This window comes from Artibeus jamaicensis, unplaced genomic scaffold (assembly GCF_021234435.1).
Source record: "Artibeus jamaicensis isolate MK-2021 breed Jamaican fruit bat unplaced genomic scaffold, CSHL_Jam_final contig_1998, whole genome shotgun sequence".
In the NCBI taxonomy this organism is placed as follows: Eukaryota; Metazoa; Chordata; class Mammalia; order Chiroptera; family Phyllostomidae; genus Artibeus; species Artibeus jamaicensis.
In genome coordinates, this window is record NW_026521407.1 from 229,065 (window position 1) to 245,232 (window position 16,168).

At 54.3% G+C, this 16,168-nt stretch overlaps 1 protein-coding gene across 1 annotated transcript; it reads left to right on the forward strand.

Annotated features, from left to right (window-relative positions):
- The first annotated feature begins 8,499 nt into the window (after positions 1 to 8,499).
- NR1D1 (nuclear receptor subfamily 1 group D member 1) lies at positions 8,500 to 16,166 on the forward strand. The gene is made up of 8 exons (XM_037129712.2): positions 8,500 to 9,129; positions 11,844 to 12,176; positions 12,454 to 12,542; positions 12,646 to 12,790; positions 13,155 to 13,795; positions 14,081 to 14,266; positions 14,769 to 14,979; positions 15,621 to 16,166. The coding sequence occupies exons 1-8, from the start codon at positions 9,099 to 9,101 to the stop codon at positions 15,818 to 15,820; spliced, it is 1,836 nt and encodes a 611-aa protein (XP_036985607.2). The 5' UTR covers positions 8,500 to 9,098; the 3' UTR covers positions 15,821 to 16,166.
- The last annotated feature ends 2 nt before the right edge of the window (positions 16,167 to 16,168 follow it).

Sequence of the window (16,168 nt, forward strand, 5' to 3'; positions counted from 1 at the left end):
TCTGGATCTCAGGAAGCTGGAATAGGCCAGGGTTGTCCACACCCTCCCCCATTGAAAGACTTTTCCTGCTTGTTATCTGTTAAATTCATTTCGTAGGGGTACTTCCAACCCACTGGGACCTCATTCCTATTCTCGGCTCTCCCCACCCCTGCCTCTGAGATCCCAGGGAGCATGTGCGTGCGCAAGTACACGTCGCTGAAGTTCTTTTAGTTGTGTGTAGGGAGTCAAGGCCCTATGGCTCAACTAGCTTGGGATGCCCGTGGCTAGCAGAAATAGACAAGGGACCAGTTTCTACCTCTAACCTCAAAACCATTTAAACCCCAATCAATTGCTCTAATAGGAGTCTCGGGGCAGGAAGAAAAGTAGGTAAGATGGAGAAAGGATAAACAATTACAACCCGAGTGTTCTCTTCCCCTTATTCTTCCCCCAGTACCCTCCCTTCCCCTTTCAAACCTTGGCTGTTCCTCTTCTCACTACTCATTTGCCTTCATTTCCAGAATCCTTGCACACAGAAGGCATTCAATAAGTGCTTTTTATACTGCGTCTAACTGTGTCTGGTGATGCTCTCTGGCCAGACTTTGAAAGGAAGGAGAACAGAAGGAGAAGAAGGTGGACTCCCTAGATCTTGGGCTGGGTCCTCTCACGGGGCTGATTGACTGCCAGGGCACAGATGATGCTCAGACCTCAGGGGGCAGCAAGTTCACCCTGAAGTCCTTCAGACCGAGGTTGCTGGGCTCCACTGCTGAGTTTTAGATGCAATGGGGCCCGAGAATTTACATTGGCAATAGGTTCCCGGGTGACGCTGACCCTACTACTACTAATCCTGGGACCACTGTCTTAGACCTAGGGATCCCCAGCCCCTCACCCCAATGCTCTCCTGGATGCCTGGCTGGTTCCAATTTTATATAGTTTAGGAGGAAGTAACAAATAAGACTTTGAAGCACGTGACTCCTGCTCAGCCCTCTACCCGGAGGACTACAGGGATCTAAGGAAGGGCAAGGATGAGCAGAAGTTGGTCTCGGACTAATTGCCCGTTCTATCTCTTTTTAAATAGTCCATTAACTCCATCCTTGTTGAGAGTCACTTCCCAAAAACATGTTTTGCAGCAGCAAGGGAGCACTAGGAATTTCCTGTGGTGAGGCAGCCCCAGTGTGGGGAGGGGAGAGGAGGGGAGGGGAGGGAGGGGAGAGGCAGTGCTGAGCGAGCGCCTTCCCTTGGCTCGGGCAGGGCCACGTGCCCCACCCCCTCGCTTGCACATGTCTCTGCCGCCACCGCCAGCAGCAGCCGGGCTGTTTATGAGCGAGTTGTTGTGGTAGAAATGGAGCAGGCTGCACATGCCCAGCCCATGTGACCGGGGCAGCCCGCGTGAGCCTTGAGCCGGCACAAACACACTCGGCCCTGTCCTCTGCTGGCCAGAGAAACGGGAGGAAAGATGGGGAAGGAGTGAAGGGCACTAGGTGCCCTTCTGCTCCTCTCCTGGCTCTTTATCCTGTAAGTGTCTCCTTTTGTCTCTCCTGAGCCACCAGGGGAGCAAACACCAAGGAGAGAAACATGGTTTCCCAGGCGAAGTCTCCTCCCAGGCAGCCCCTAGGTATTTATACAACACAGAGCCCTAGGTCCCAAAAGAACAAAGGGCCTCCCCAAGCCAAGAGCACAGAATGGCCCCAGCCAGCCCTGGAGCCCATGTGCTAATGTCAGCCTGTAGCCAAGACTTGGTTTTCCTGCAGTCTGGCTCCCCCAAATAAGGCTGCCTTGTCCCCTCTTTGGAAGGAGGACACCACACAGAGACGCAGCAAGCACCCATTCCAGGATTAAGACAAGAAGAGTTCAGGGATTTACAGGGTCAGGGACACAAAGCAGGGTTTCTTTCTGTATCAGTGGTCTGTAGAGTTAGTGGACAGGAAGGAGAAAGTCTGCCAACTGGGGACAGGGAGGAGCTGAGGGTAGGGTGGGGAGAGGGGTGGAGATCTGGAAGAAGTTCACACTAACCCCGGTCCAGCTGGAGAACAAACACGGGTGCAAAACACAAGTTCAGCCTCCACGCCTCACGGAAGCGTCCCCTCCCACCCGCCTGGCCCTCCCAGCCCCATGGAATCCTTCGCTCAGCACTCTAACCCCAGACCCCCACTTCCAGCCCTCTGCCCCAGCCCCCTGCCCATGACCCTGTTTCTGAGCAGCAGAGCCTCTCACTGAGATGTGAGACTGTGCTGGAGTCAGGCGGACAGTAGGTTAGCAGGAACAAGCAAATGAAATGAGCACGACCCACATTTCCTCATGGAACCAAAACTTCGCAGATCCTGCATTGCAGAGCTAGCGCTTTTTTTCTTTTCTCTCTCTCTCATTTTTTTTTTTTAATCTCTACTGGGCCTCTACACATGTCTGCATTTTTGCAAACAGCACAGATTTTTTTTCAGGGTGCAAATGCGCATTCTAATGAGCAGACCTCCTTCCTGTGGCATTGAAAATCTCTTCAGCAAATTGCTTCGCCCCCTCCCCTCCAATTTAAAAGAAGAAGAGAGATCCCAAATTTGTCTCTCTCCTTCCCCGGCCCCCCTCCCCCAAGATACCGCAGTCTTTCCAGCCCAACTAACAGCTGCAGACCAGGGGAAAGGGATGAGAGGAGGGAAAATGAGCCTTGTTTCTTCTCTCCACACAGGCTGAGCTGGCAGGGCTGGGGTTGCTTTTTTTCCTGGGCAGCCCATCGCACCCCCCCCTTCCTCTCCGTCCCAGCCAGTGTTTATGTAAGCCTCCTTAGGAGCTACACAAGGCCCCTTACGCCTGCCTAGGCTGTGGCTCCTGCGAGGTCCATCCTGCTCACGAGGACTGTCATGAGCCTCGGGCCTCCCCAGGCAGCTGCATGGAGACCTGCAGCGGCCCAGGGACTGGGGAAGGATACTAGGTAAGAAGAGGGTTTGAGACACAACTTGGGGTAAGGAGTGGAAAAAGAGGCAGGCACACAGCCCCCCCGCCCCCCTGCCATACATGCACACTCCCCACACCCATTCTCCTGCATGTCAGTCCTACTAAGGCTCAAGGTCAGCCAGAGGGCAGGTGCAGGGACCTGGACAATGACACCACCAGCAGGCTCCAGCAGCAGCAGCATAGCGAAGGTTGGACAGGGTGGCCTTGGCACAGTATGTGCTGGATACCACTGCCCCCCAACCCAGGAGGAGGAACCCTAAACCAGAAAGCTGGCAATCTGGGGCTTGTCCTTCCACCGCCAGGGACAGTCCATGCTACCTCCTGGATCCTGTGATCTGGGTGGGATCCTGGGCTCTGAGAGGGGGACCTTCCTTCAGGTTTTCCAAAGGGTCTGCTGAAGAAGCATTGGCCCAGTTTGGTAGCGCTGTTTTTAGAGGTACGCATCTTTCAGGCAGGGGGATGGGAAGTAGGATGTCGTTTCCTTTGGGCTTTTTACACTGGTGTCTGTTCTTGGTGGTCTTCCTCATTCTCACCGAACCAATCCTTTCATTTTCCCCTTCCTTCCTTCCTTCCTTCCTTCCTTCCTTCCTTCCTTCCTTCCTTCCTTCCCTCCTCCCTCTTTAGAGAGAGGGGGAGGGAGGGGGAAAAGAGAGGGAGAGAAACGTAGATGTGAGAAACATCAATTGGCTGCTTTTCATACGCACCCTGATGTGGGACTGAACCTACAACCCAGGCGCGTGCTCCGGACTGGGAATCAAACCAGCAACCTTTCCCTTTTGCTTTATAGGATGATGCCCAACCAAGCCACGCCAATCGATTCTTAACATATCCCCCCACAAGGAGGCACGATGGCGCTTTAAAGGGCCTGGACCTACCTGTTCCTCTCCCCTCATCACCAGCTGCAGACCCCAAGTCTGGGAGAGAAGAGAGTTCAGATGTGCCTGCTTCAGGTACCTCTGTAGCAGTCCATGTGGAAATTTGTTTGTTGCATCCTAGGCTGCCCCCTTCTATGTTTACAACCAGACCAAGGGAAGGTAGGAAGGAGAGAGGGAAGAGTTTAGGGGTCAGAAAATGTGGGTTGGAATTGAAAGAGAGATTCTGGGAGGCCGAGGGACTGTAGGGGCAGGTGTAAGGAGTGCTTCAGGCTTCTCTTCTCAGGAACTCGCCTGACTTCCCAGCACCATCACTGCTTAGGAAACACCGTGATGAGTCTATTGCACAGACATTCCACTGGAAGTAATCATTCTTGTCAGGAAGGACAGTCTTGCTGGCAGAAAGAGTTTTAGCCTCAGGCCTGAGGTTGAATTCCCAACATTTGCCATTTTCTTTGTACCGTTGGTAGTGGTAGTGCCAAGAGATAGCTGGGAAAGTGTTAGCCCCTCCAATAATCTCCATCAATCTGTCGATGTGCTTTATTTATTTATTTTTAGAGAGAAGGGGAGGGAGGGAGAAAGAGAGGGAGAGAAACATCAATGTTTGACAGAAGCATCAATGTGTGGCTGTCTCTCACACCCCCACAACCAGGGACCTGGCCTACAACCCAGGCATGTGCTCTGACCAGGAATCAATCTGTGACCCTTCTGTTGGTGGGATGACACCCAACCCCCTGAGCCACACCAGCCATGTGACATATTCTTTAAAAATTAAAAAAAAATTATTGATGTCAGAGAGAGAGAGAGAGGAAGGGAGAGAGAGACAGAGAAATGTCAATTAATTGTTCCATCTATCCATGCATTCACTGGTTGCTTTCTGCACATGCTCTGACCAGGGATCGAACCTGTAACCCTGACGTGTCTAGATGATGCTCCAACCAACTGAGCTACTCGGTCAGGGCCTGATGTGACTTCTTAATTTTAAGTAAAGTGTTATGCAGAAACCCTTCCGGACAAATTGCCTAGTCTCTGGAGAATCTTGGGCAAGTTAATCCATGTCTCGAAGTCTCCGATTCCTCATCTCAAAAATAAGAATGAGACCTACAGCCTAGGTCATGTAGTTAAATTGGTTAGAGCGTCGTCCCGATACGCCAGGGTTGCTGGCTCAATCCTGGGTCAGGGCACTTACAAGGGTCAACCACTGAATGCATTACTAAGGGGAACAATGGGTCTATGTTTCTCACTTCCTCTCTCTAAAATCAATTTTAAAAAACGAGACCTGTAGCATGGGTTTGTTGTGGATATTAACTGAGGTAATGTGTATAACGCACTTAGCACAGTGCCTGACATACGGTTGGTACTTAATACATATTTCTTATTTCCTTTCCTTGGAGAAAGGAGTAGTGAGGTAAAGGTAGAAATTGAGACAAAACACATCCATGGAACCCAGTCCTGAATCACCCTCCCCGTCTCCATCTCTCCCCAAAATCAAATTAACTCAGGCAAATCAGCTCAGACCCTTCCAAAGACATCAGCCTCTGGAAAGCTAGCTGGCCTTTGAGAGAACAAGAAAAGGATCTAGAAAGATAGAGGATGAGTCTCTCCCAGACACATGACTGGTTTCCTGATTCTGGGGCATCCCCAGGGTTTCTGTCCCAGGTTTGCATCATCCAGGCAGGCAGGTTCTACCCCGGGCAATGGTTTGCTTGGTGAGAAAGGAGGGGGAAGGGAAGGCACCTACTGAAGCTTGACCTGGTTTCTGGCAGGGACCCACCCTCAGTCAGTAAGTGTTGGCCCAAAATTTAGGCCACTCAGGATCTGCACAGGGTGTCACCCTATTACCTAGAACAACCTACTGCCAAGAAGAATAGGTCTTGGATCAAACACACACATCCATACACACTCACACCATTCACACTTACGTACCCACACAGACAGTCTCTCATTCACAATCATATGATCTCACACACACACACTCTCTGGCCAGAGCTTATGAGTTCTCAGTCCCTCGCCTTTCCCTTCTCTGGCTCTGCTGTCCTTCCCAGTCTAAAGAAATTCAGGAGGATTAAAGACATATTCGGAAACACACACACACAGGCATGGGATCCAACCCTTCCCCTAAATGGTGAGGTCAGTCTTCAGAAACCCAGACTCTGAGGAATCTGAGTAGAAGTGCATGTAAACCTGGAGCCAGGGCTGTGCCTTGCTGTGCCAGGTCTTGGACATGTATCCATTCCACAGGGTTTCCATCTGAGTGCTGTTCAGTAAGGGTTCAGTTCCTTCTTGGGCTGAATTTGGTTATGGGAGGAATGGTGTGTGTGTGTGTATGTAAGTGAACTGGAATGTCCAGCTGGCAGGAGAGATGGGAGGCTATGTTGAGATGCACCTGTTGTCTAAAGGTCAAGGTTGAGGTCAAAGAGAGGCCAAAGCTAGATTCTACTTCAGGCCCCCAAAAGCCAGACAACCCAGCCTTTCTCACTCTCTGTGGTAGCTCTGGGCCCCATAGTCTCTGTGTCCCAGCAGCTGTTGGCAGAGAGAGGAACAGGGTGAATAGACTAGAAGCTTCTGGAGCCAAGAGAGAGTCCTGCCTCTCATTATTCCATATCTTTCTCTCCAGTTGTAGAAGGATGATCCCATATGTACTTCTTTGTCAAGGAGGAGAGGAAAGCTCTCTGGGAAGTGCAGAGGAAGCAGGGAACAGAGGCAATCCCCCTCTTTCGCCTTCTCCCTCCCAGCCTCCACCTTCATACCTCACACAGACTGCAAAACAACCCAGCTTCTTGCCAAGTGTTAGGCTGACTGAGTTTCAGCTCTAGCTGCCTCTGCTTCCTCCTTCCTCTCACTTGTTGCAAACCCAGGGAGGGAGCCTTGACCCCTGGACTTCCCCCTATAGGGATAAACACCAGCAAGTAGAAAAGAGGGTTAGTGGGACCACCGGAGCAGCAAACAGAGCTGTGGGCGTTGGGGAGGTCCCAGGGCAACAAAAGGGAGGGTGCCAGTGGTGGCGCCGGGGCTGGTGGAAAACTAGAGCTCATGCCAAGGGCCCTGACTTTGAGTTGAGCCCTGGGCTGGCCCTGGCTCTGATGGAGAGTCAGAAGGGGCACAGAGAGCATGCAGCGCCAGACATGGCAGCTCACCTCCTGGCTTTCCCTCCAGAGTCCAGGGGAAGGAGGGAGAGGAGGTGGAGGCTGAGTTCTGAACCAAGTTTTCCTGAAAAGCCTCTTTCCTTGTTTGTCCTAGCCCCTCCCAGTCCCTCCCACACTCTGCTGCAGCTTCCCAGCTCTGGGCCAAACGGCCAGGGCAGGACAACTGCCTTCTCTCTCCCACTTTTCTTGGGGCCTGGGGAACAAAGCTAAAGCCCCAACCATTCTAAGGAGCCCATTCTAGGGAGCCCATCTTCTACCCCAAGGCACAGACTACTGGGATCGGCGGTCAGGCCCACTGCCCAGCCACCACCCCTTCCGTCAACTTCAGAGTACTCTCGGCTTACTCATTTCCTTACTACCCTGCTATTTTCTTCCTTGGTGTCCACACTCCTTTTCTCTACCTCTTTGGCGGCTGTCATGTTTCCAGGCGTACATTGATGCTGCCCCAGGAGCTGCCTGTGAACAAGTGGAAAAGGGAAAACAAAACCAAACCTTCCTAGAACCACTGGGACCCAGGAGGAACTAGCAGGAAGCAGCAGGCGGCCCGGGTTCACTTCGCTCCTTGAAGAGGCTCTCATCCCTCCCTATAACCCGAGTCCTGTTTTTTCCAATGGAGCAACTGCTGCTTTGAAGGGAGATGCTGGCTGCTCCTAACCCCTCTTCAGTATTTCACTTGCACTTCTGAGGTTTAGGGCAAATGAAACCAGCAGTGGGTATCTGACCTTGGGCTGGTCATTTCTGAGCCTCACTTTCCTCATCTGTAAAGGAGGGAAGGGTAAGATGCTCTTAACCCTGGATGTTCCCTTCTGTGGAATTGGGTGGTGGGAGTGGGGGTGTCACTGCGCTCCTGGCCCTTGCCTTACCTATGGCCTCACTCCTTTACGACCTCAAAGCACTTTCACCATAAAGTTCCCCTCCCTTGTCCTTTTTATTTCCCAAACAAAAGGAAATGACTCATCCCCAAGTCACCTGGAATGGGTGGGATGGTGTCATACAAGTAAACAGGGAGTCCCTAGTGGTATCCTCACCCCCATAGCAGCTCTTTCCCCCAGGGGTGCTCTTCCTAAGGTGAGTAGGAGGGGTAAGGGGTAACATTTCTTTTTGGTCTTAGGACTTGGCCTCTAGGCAGAATTACTGACTCGGCAGATATCTCTTTCTCCTACTTCTTTCCCCGTGTCACCAGGAACCTTAAGGCGAGGTCAGTTCTGCAATCACGTGAAGCCCTCACGTTTGCAAGGTTTGCAGAAAAGGCCTGCAAGCTTTGATCTCCCAGGGAGCAGCGAAGCTTGCCAGTCCCTCCCCAGGAATTCACATGCCTCTGCCATACAGGCTTTCCAAACACGCCACCCTGACTCTTTAGAGCACCCCACCCACCCGGCTCTCAGCTCCTCCCCCGTCCCAGCAACAGTTTTTGCAAGGCAGAAAGAAGGAAATACACACAGTCCGCCCACTTTGCCAGTGGACTACAAATCCCGGCAACCTCGGCGTTACGCAGGCGCAAGGAGATCAACGTGCCTGCTGCTGGAAAAGTGTGTCACTGGGGCACGAGGCGCTCCCTGGGATCACATGGTACCTGCTCCAGTGCCGCGTGCGGCCCGGGAACCCTGGGTTGCTGGCGCCTGCGCAGAGCCCTCTGTCCCAGGGAAAAAGGCTGGGGCAAAAGGCGCCTGAGATTGGCAGAGTGAAATATTGCTGCCGAGGGAACGTAGCAGGGCACACGTCTCGCATCTTTGCGCCTGGGTGCCCCGTTTCTCCTCATCACCTACTTACTTTCTGACTGCAACCTCTCTACCTCTGGGACTTTTGCACCGGGAGTTCCAGATTCGCTACCCTGCAGCGCTGCGGAGCCATCCGGCAGTGGCACCGGTGCACTGCGGAGACCAGACCCTCCTTGCTATCTTCTAGCCTGAACTACTGCAGGCTAATTCCCTTTGGCCCCCCTCCCCCACACTCTCTCTGCTCTTCCCATGCAAAGCAGACCTCCGTTGCCTCAGCGTCCACCCCTTCTGCAGGGCTGCAGCCCGGCCACCCCAAGAGCTTGCTACAGGGTGCCTCCACTCCCCTCCCTCAGCCAGTGCCCCGGGGGAGACAGCGGCAATTGCAACCCCCACTTTGCGTCAAGGTCCAGTTTGAATGACTGCACTCAGCTGGTGAAGACATGACGACCCTGGATTCCAACAACAACACAGGTACTGAGATTACTATCATCATCCTTTCTCTTACTGTCTGCTCACTTCCATCTATGTCTTAAAACAAGAGGAACTTTGTAAGGGACTGGGGACTCCCTCTGCCCTGGGATTTGTTGGAGTAATGGGGACCATAGGCTAGGATTTCAAGAGGTTGTTTTGTTTTGTTTTTGCTTTTCGGCCTGGAAATGCGCCCAAAGGCGCCCTACCTCCAGCCCTCAGAGTTCTAAAGCTCACTTTAGCCTGAAGGACTGGGATCCCGGGCAGGGGGAACTGGAGAGCGGGTACGTGCGGTGACATGAACAGTTTAGAGGGACTCGGAGCTTTGGAGCAGTGCCCCCAAACGCCCTCATCTGTCCGCCCCTGCAGCTGTGGTATGCTTGGCCTTCTCCGAAAGAAGGCCCCCTCCTTCCTCTCTTCCTCTTCCCTAGTTTCCGCAGACTAGAAGGAACCTGAGAAGCAGTGAGGTGATCGGGACTCCAAGGCAGGAGGGGCTGGGGGAGTGGGTCAGATCTCACTGGGGAATCCTCAGTGACAGTAGGGAGCGGTACTTGAGGAGCTGGGAGAGTGGCGCTGGTCCCCAAGGAGGACACCCACAGTGCCCGGGTGGCCGGGAGGGCTCACATGGCTGCGGAACCGGGCCCACGTGCTGCGTTTGTTTTCATTCAGCAGAAGCCGTGGCCACCACCTCATTGGTCGTTGCCTCTCGGCCTTGTTACATAATGAGCTCCGCCCCCACGGTTTCCCCGGCAACGCGTGTTCCCTTTTCTCCTCCCCTCAATAGTCCCTGCCTATCTAGCGTTGGCTGCCCAGCTCTGGCCCCGGACCCGGGGAGGGGCGGGACGGAGGCGGGGGCTGCTGCTCTGGATTGACGGGAAGCGGAGAGGGCGGTTCCTCGAGTTCCGGGGTTCCTCGTTGGGGAGCCACGTGCAAGACGTACACGTGGAGCAGAGACGTGAGGCCTGCTGAGGGCCCGGCTCCCGCCCCGCCCTGCTGAGATCTGGGTGAAGCCGGGCTGACTCACCGCCCCCGCCTGCCTCCTTTTCCTGTTCGCCTGCCCGGGTCCCCCCTCTTCCCCATAACGAAAGCAGAGTAAGATGGAGTCATCCCTGACCTCCCTTGGCCTCATGTTTACACTTCTCAAAGGGGCCTGACATTTAGCCACCCTTGTCCTTTCCTCTTTATTCTGTTTGCACCTATTCACTGTACCATCTTTAGACTCAACTTCTCCACGTTACAAATCCTTTCTGTTCCCCAAAGCATCTTTTTCCTTAGTCTTGCCAACACGGTCTTATTCCCCTCCCCATCAAACAAGCAGCAGTTCGCTTCTTAAGGACTTCCCCAAAGCGACTACCTTCCAGAATCATAACAAAGGATGTTAAGTTTCTCTCATCTTTTTGTTTGTTTTATGGAAAGGCAAACTGAGACCCACAGAAGGGCCTTGATGTTCTGTAGGTCACAAATCAAGTTGGTGGTGATGGATCTAGATCTAAAACTAGACTCTTTGGAGTGCATCCCTCACTTCCAGGTTGGAAGTCGCTTTGAAGAGTCTTCTCTTTTGGAGATGGGTAAACTAGGTCAGGTTCATTTACCACAAAATAAATATCCCATCCCCCACCGTCAACCTTGAAACGGTAGGAGCTGATCTGTTGTGCAACTATTTAACAGGGAGCTGGGTTCACCCTGACCAACCTTGAGCTATTTTAAGGTTGCCCTGCCCAGCTTAGTGTGTGTCAGTGGGTGAGCAAGACATGTGCCTCTCGAGACACAGTAGCACGACCCGTGTTGGCGCACACGTGTCCTGGGAGCCTCCCTTCACTCACCCTGCCCATAGCAGGCCAAACTAGGTGCTTGGCAAAGGTGTGGCAGGCAGGTCACCTTTTTCTACTGCTGATACCACGGGAACACGGCCACCTGGTTGGCCCAATATAAATCAGAGGGCCAAAGTCCTAGAGTGCAGAGAGCCAAGGTTGTTGTCACTAGGCCGAGAGGTGTGGAAGGGGGAGTTCCAAAGCCCTAGGCTGGACAGTTTGTCCTTCACATCCACCTCCCGCAATGTGCACCATCAGGTCTTTCTCGGACTCAGAGGGAGTCCACTCAGACTCTCACTATTGAAGGCCAGAAGAACCAGGTTGGGCAGGTTTGGTAACAAGTTCCTTCAGAGAATACATCTTATTTCATTTCAGTTTGGGGGGAATGTGACTGTTTGATTCTTCCTTCTCCCCGCTTCTCCTCACTGTTGGCTCACTGCCGCTCCATGGCCTCATCCCTGGAATGGTCTTGGTGTTAAAATCGGCAGCTGTTTATTTTGGAAGGCTGGGCCTCACGAATGAGTCTCAGCTGCTCATCCCATCGTTAGGTCTATCACTGACAACTAAGTCATTCGCTGCAGTCACTATTCCCAAGGAAGGCATCCAGGGCCGGGGTTGGGGGGCACATATGTGAGATGCCCACAGGGGTCAGGCCTCTAGGGTGGTACCACGTACCCAAGGCAGAAGCAGAATGTACCCTGCAAAGGGTGGTGGTTGTTGGTTGGCTCTGCAATATCTAGTATATGTTAGGGGGTTGCTTATTGTGGCTCTTCTGGGGTTCCACATGGTTAACTTCTGAGTTGCCTAAAGTATTTGGGGGAGGCAGGTAGGGGATGGACAGGGCAGTGCCCTCAGATGATAGCTATATGGCACCTGACATCTCCTTCCCTTGTGTTCTCCTGCCAGGTGGCGTCATCACCTACATTGGCTCTAGTGGCTCTTCCCCAAGCCGAACCAGCCCTGAGTCCCTCTACAGTGACAGCTCGAATGGCAGCTTCCAGTCCCTGACCCAGGGCTGCCCCACCTACTTCCCACCGTCACCCACAGGCTCCCTCACCCAGGACCCAGCTCGTTCCTTTGGGAGCATTCCACCCAGCCTGAGTGATGATGGCTCTCCTTCATCTTCCTCATCATCCTCTTCCTCCTCCTTCTATAATGGGAGTCCCCCAGGGGGTCTACAAGTGGCCCTGGAAGATAGCAGCCGAGTGTCCCCCAGCAAGAGTACCAGCAACATCACCAGTGAGTACATTTTCAGTTGATCTGGAGGAAAGGACTGTGGCCAGGCCTAGGTTGGGAGTCAGTGTCAATGTGAAACAGCTATTCCCAGGGCCTACCCTGACCTTGGTGATTTCTCCTAGAGTTGCACCAGCTTAGTCTGGTCATTTGAGTGCCCCCTAGATCCGGGGGCTCCTCCTCGGTTTTCCCCCAGAACTTTCAGCCCGGAAAACCTTAATCTCTAGCCACTGGGACAGCCCTCCTGCTCCCTCACCCACTCACTGCCCCTCTCTTCCCACAGAGCTCAATGGCATGGTGCTGCTGTGTAAGGTGTGTGGGGATGTTGCCTCGGGCTTCCACTATGGCGTGCATGCCTGTGAGGGCTGTAAGGTGAGACAGGTTGGGGGTAAGGGAAGGGGCAGGTGGCCCGCTCCCCCAGGACGCCTAAGTCTGGCCTAGACAGAGATGCTCACTGGCTGCCCTTGCCCTCCAGGGCTTTTTCCGTCGGAGCATCCAGCAGAACATTCAGTATAAGAGGTGTCTGAAAAATGAGAACTGCTCCATCGTCCGCATCAATCGCAACCGCTGCCAGCAGTGTCGCTTCAAGAAGTGTCTCTCCGTGGGCATGTCCCGTGACGGTGAGGCAGCATTGTGACCCCTGGAGTACCCCGCGGCCTCCCTTTTCCTTCCACCCCAAGTTTCTGAATTTATCCCTCCCTTAAAAAAGTCCCAAACTGAGATACATCATACAGGGAGTCCCATTTGCATAGGGGACGCCCATACTTCATCCTCTCGGGTAAACACAGTTCTTCCCCTTTAGTTCCGTGTCACCTCCTACCACTGTCCCTACTTGGAAAACCCCTCCACGGGTGTGGCCTTGCTGGTTTTCGTTTTGCTGCGGAACCCCAAGCCTTCAGGGTCTTGCCCTCTCAGGAGGAAGGAAGGAAGAGAGCATGTGAGTGCGTATGAGAACTTCCTGACCCTGCTCTCATCCTGTCACAGCTGTGCGTTTTGGGCGCATCCCCAAACGAGAGAAGCAGCGGATGCTTGCCGAGATGCAGAGCGCCATGAACCTGGCCAACAACCAGTTGAGCAGCCAGTGCCCACTGGAAACCTTGCCTGCCCAACACCCGAGCCCAGGCCCCATGGGCTCCTCACCACCCCCAGCTCAGGCCCCCTCACCCCTAGTGGGCTTCTCCCAGTTCCCACAGCAGCTGACTCCTCCCCGATCTCCAAGTCCTGAGCCCACAGTGGAAGATGTGATATCCCAGGTGGCCCGGGCCCACCGAGAGATCTTCACCTACGCCCACGACAAGCTGGGCACCTCACCTGGAAACTTCAATGCCAACCATGCATTGGGCAGGCCCCCACCTACCACCCCACATCACCGGGAAAATCAGGGCTGCCAGCCTGTTCCCAATGACAACCTCATGGCTGCCCAGCGTCACAATGAAGCCCTGAATGGTTTACGCCAGGCTCCTTCCTCCTACCCTCCCTCCTGGCCCCCTGGCCCTGCCCACCACAGCTGCAACCAGCCCAACAGCAATGGGCACCGTCTGTGCCCCACCCACGTGTACCCAGCCCCAGAAGGTGAAGCACCTGCCAACTGTCCGCGGCAGGGCAACTCCAAGAATGTTCTGCTGGTGAGGGCACTGGGGGTGAGGTGGGCCGGGGGCCTGGAGGACTGGATTTAGCATAGGGCAGCTGGGTGTGCCAGGAGGCTAATGCAAGGCTCTCCTCTTCCCGGGGGAGGATGCTCAGCCCTGCAGGCAGGGCTCTGCCTGGGAACCCCTGATCTCCACCCGAAAGACTATCCTCCACAGCCACAGCCTCTCACTCAGGCAGACTCCAGGGCCCAGAGCTGCAGGGGGGGGCTCATTTGAACTAGCCTGGCTGATACTCCCCTCCCCGATCCCTTCCTCCTCCAGGCGTGTCCGATGAACATGTACCCACACGGATGCAGTGGGCGAACCGTGCAGGAGATCTGGGAGGATTTCTCCATGAGTTTCACACCCGCTGTGCGGGAGGTGGTAGAGTTTGCCAAGCACATCCCCGGCTTCCGTGACCTTTCTCAGCATGACCAGGTCACTCTGCTGAAGGCTGGCACTTTTGAGGTAAGTGACCTCTTTGGTGCTCCCTGCTCTTGACCTGGGGAAGCACCCGACAGGAAGTCTTGGTGTCTGGAGCAGGCAGTGGCTCTGAAAGGCTGTCCTTACACACTGATGAGGAGGGGCAGAATGCCTCCCTCTCCTGCCTCAGGATGGCTAGGACTTCTGTCTTCTAAGCTGGGGCCTAATCACATGCTGTCGCCTTTAAAATAACACTTTAGGGCACATTGCTACCCCCATTCCAGGCCTGAGCAAATGAATGTTAGTGAAGTGACTTGCCCCAGGTCACTGATAGTGACTTAGTTGTGACTGACATTCAGGCCTGTAGGATTCCAAAGCCAGTGGGATAGTTCTCTTCCTTCCACCTGGCCCCCCACCTCCCATTAACCCACTCAGAAACTGTCCCCACTGTTTCCTGAGAAATGTAGTCAACCCTTCAGAAACTTGAGGGGTGGTGCCTTGGCAAGTGGGCCTGCCACCTCACCCAGGATGACTGTCCCCCGTGTAGGTGCTGATGGTGCGCTTTGCATCGCTGTTCAACGTGAAGGACCAGACAGTGATGTTCCTGAGCCGCACCACCTACAGCCTGCAGGAGCTCAGCGCCATGGGCATGGGAGATCTGCTCAACGCCATGTTCGACTTCAGCGAGAAGCTCAGCTCCCTGGCGCTTACCGAAGAGGAGCTGGGCCTCTTCACCGCGGTGGTGCTTGTTTCTGCAGGTAGGTCAAGCTTTCGCCCGAGCCTGACCGGGGGGAGGAGGCGGACGCAGTTCAATTGAACACACCTTTTATGGAGTACCTACTCTACGCCAGGCCCTGTGCTGGGCACTGGGGATACAGACATGATTCAGACACAGTCTAGCTTGGGAGACAGACTCATGCCCGACTAATTATAAAACAGTGAAATAAGTGTCACAGTAGAAGCATGAACCAAGGGCTTTGGAAGCACAGACAACTATTTCTGCCTGGGGAGCTGGGGAAGGAGGTGACACTTGAGTGGGGCCTCAAAGGACAAGTACGATATTGCCAGGCAGGGGTGGGGGTTGGGGGCTGGGTGGGGCAGGGCCAGGCAGAGGGAACTACAGAGCAGAAAGCAGGGGGGCCTGGATACGTTTGGCCTGTTTAGGGAGAGCGTGGCCTTGCGGGGTGGGAGGTGCCCAGCCCCGCTGAGCCCAGGCGGCCATGCTGGGGCAGAGGCCTAGGAGGAGGAGGTGTACTCCCCTCCTCCTCCTTCCCCTGGGCCCTCTGAGGGGCTTCAGGGAGAGACTGCATGGCCCGCCATGTCCTCCTGGCGGACCTCCTCCGGGTCCTCGTCAGAGGAGCTCAGGGAGCCTGCCTCACTGCTGTCGTCTTCCCCACAGACCGCTCGGGCATGGAGAATTCCGCTTCGGTGGAGCAGCTCCAGGAGACGCTGCTGCGGGCTCTTCGGGCTCTGGTGCTGAAGAACCGGCCCTTGGAGACTTCCCGCTTCACCAAGCTGCTGCTCAAGCTGCCGGACCTGCGGACCCTGAACAACATGCATTCCGAGAAGCTGCTGTCCTTCCGGGTGGACGCCCAGTGACCCGCCCGGCCGGCCTTCTGCCGCTGCCCCCTTGTACAGAATCGAACTCTGCACTTCTCTCTCCTTTACGAGACGAAAAGGAAAAGCAAACCAGAATCTTATTTATATTGTTATAAAATATTCCAAGATGAGCCTCTGGCCCCCCAAGACTTCTTGTAAATACCTGCCTCCCTCCCCCATCACTAAGCCTCCCCTCCCCCCTATTTAAACCACTCTGTCCCCTCTAATTCTCTAGCCCCCCAATTTGTTCTATTCCTGTCTCAAATCCAATAGTTCACAGCTGAGCTGGCTTCTGTGGTGTGTGCTCGTTGGGGGCAGGGGGTGGGGGGTGGAAATATTGCCAAGGTC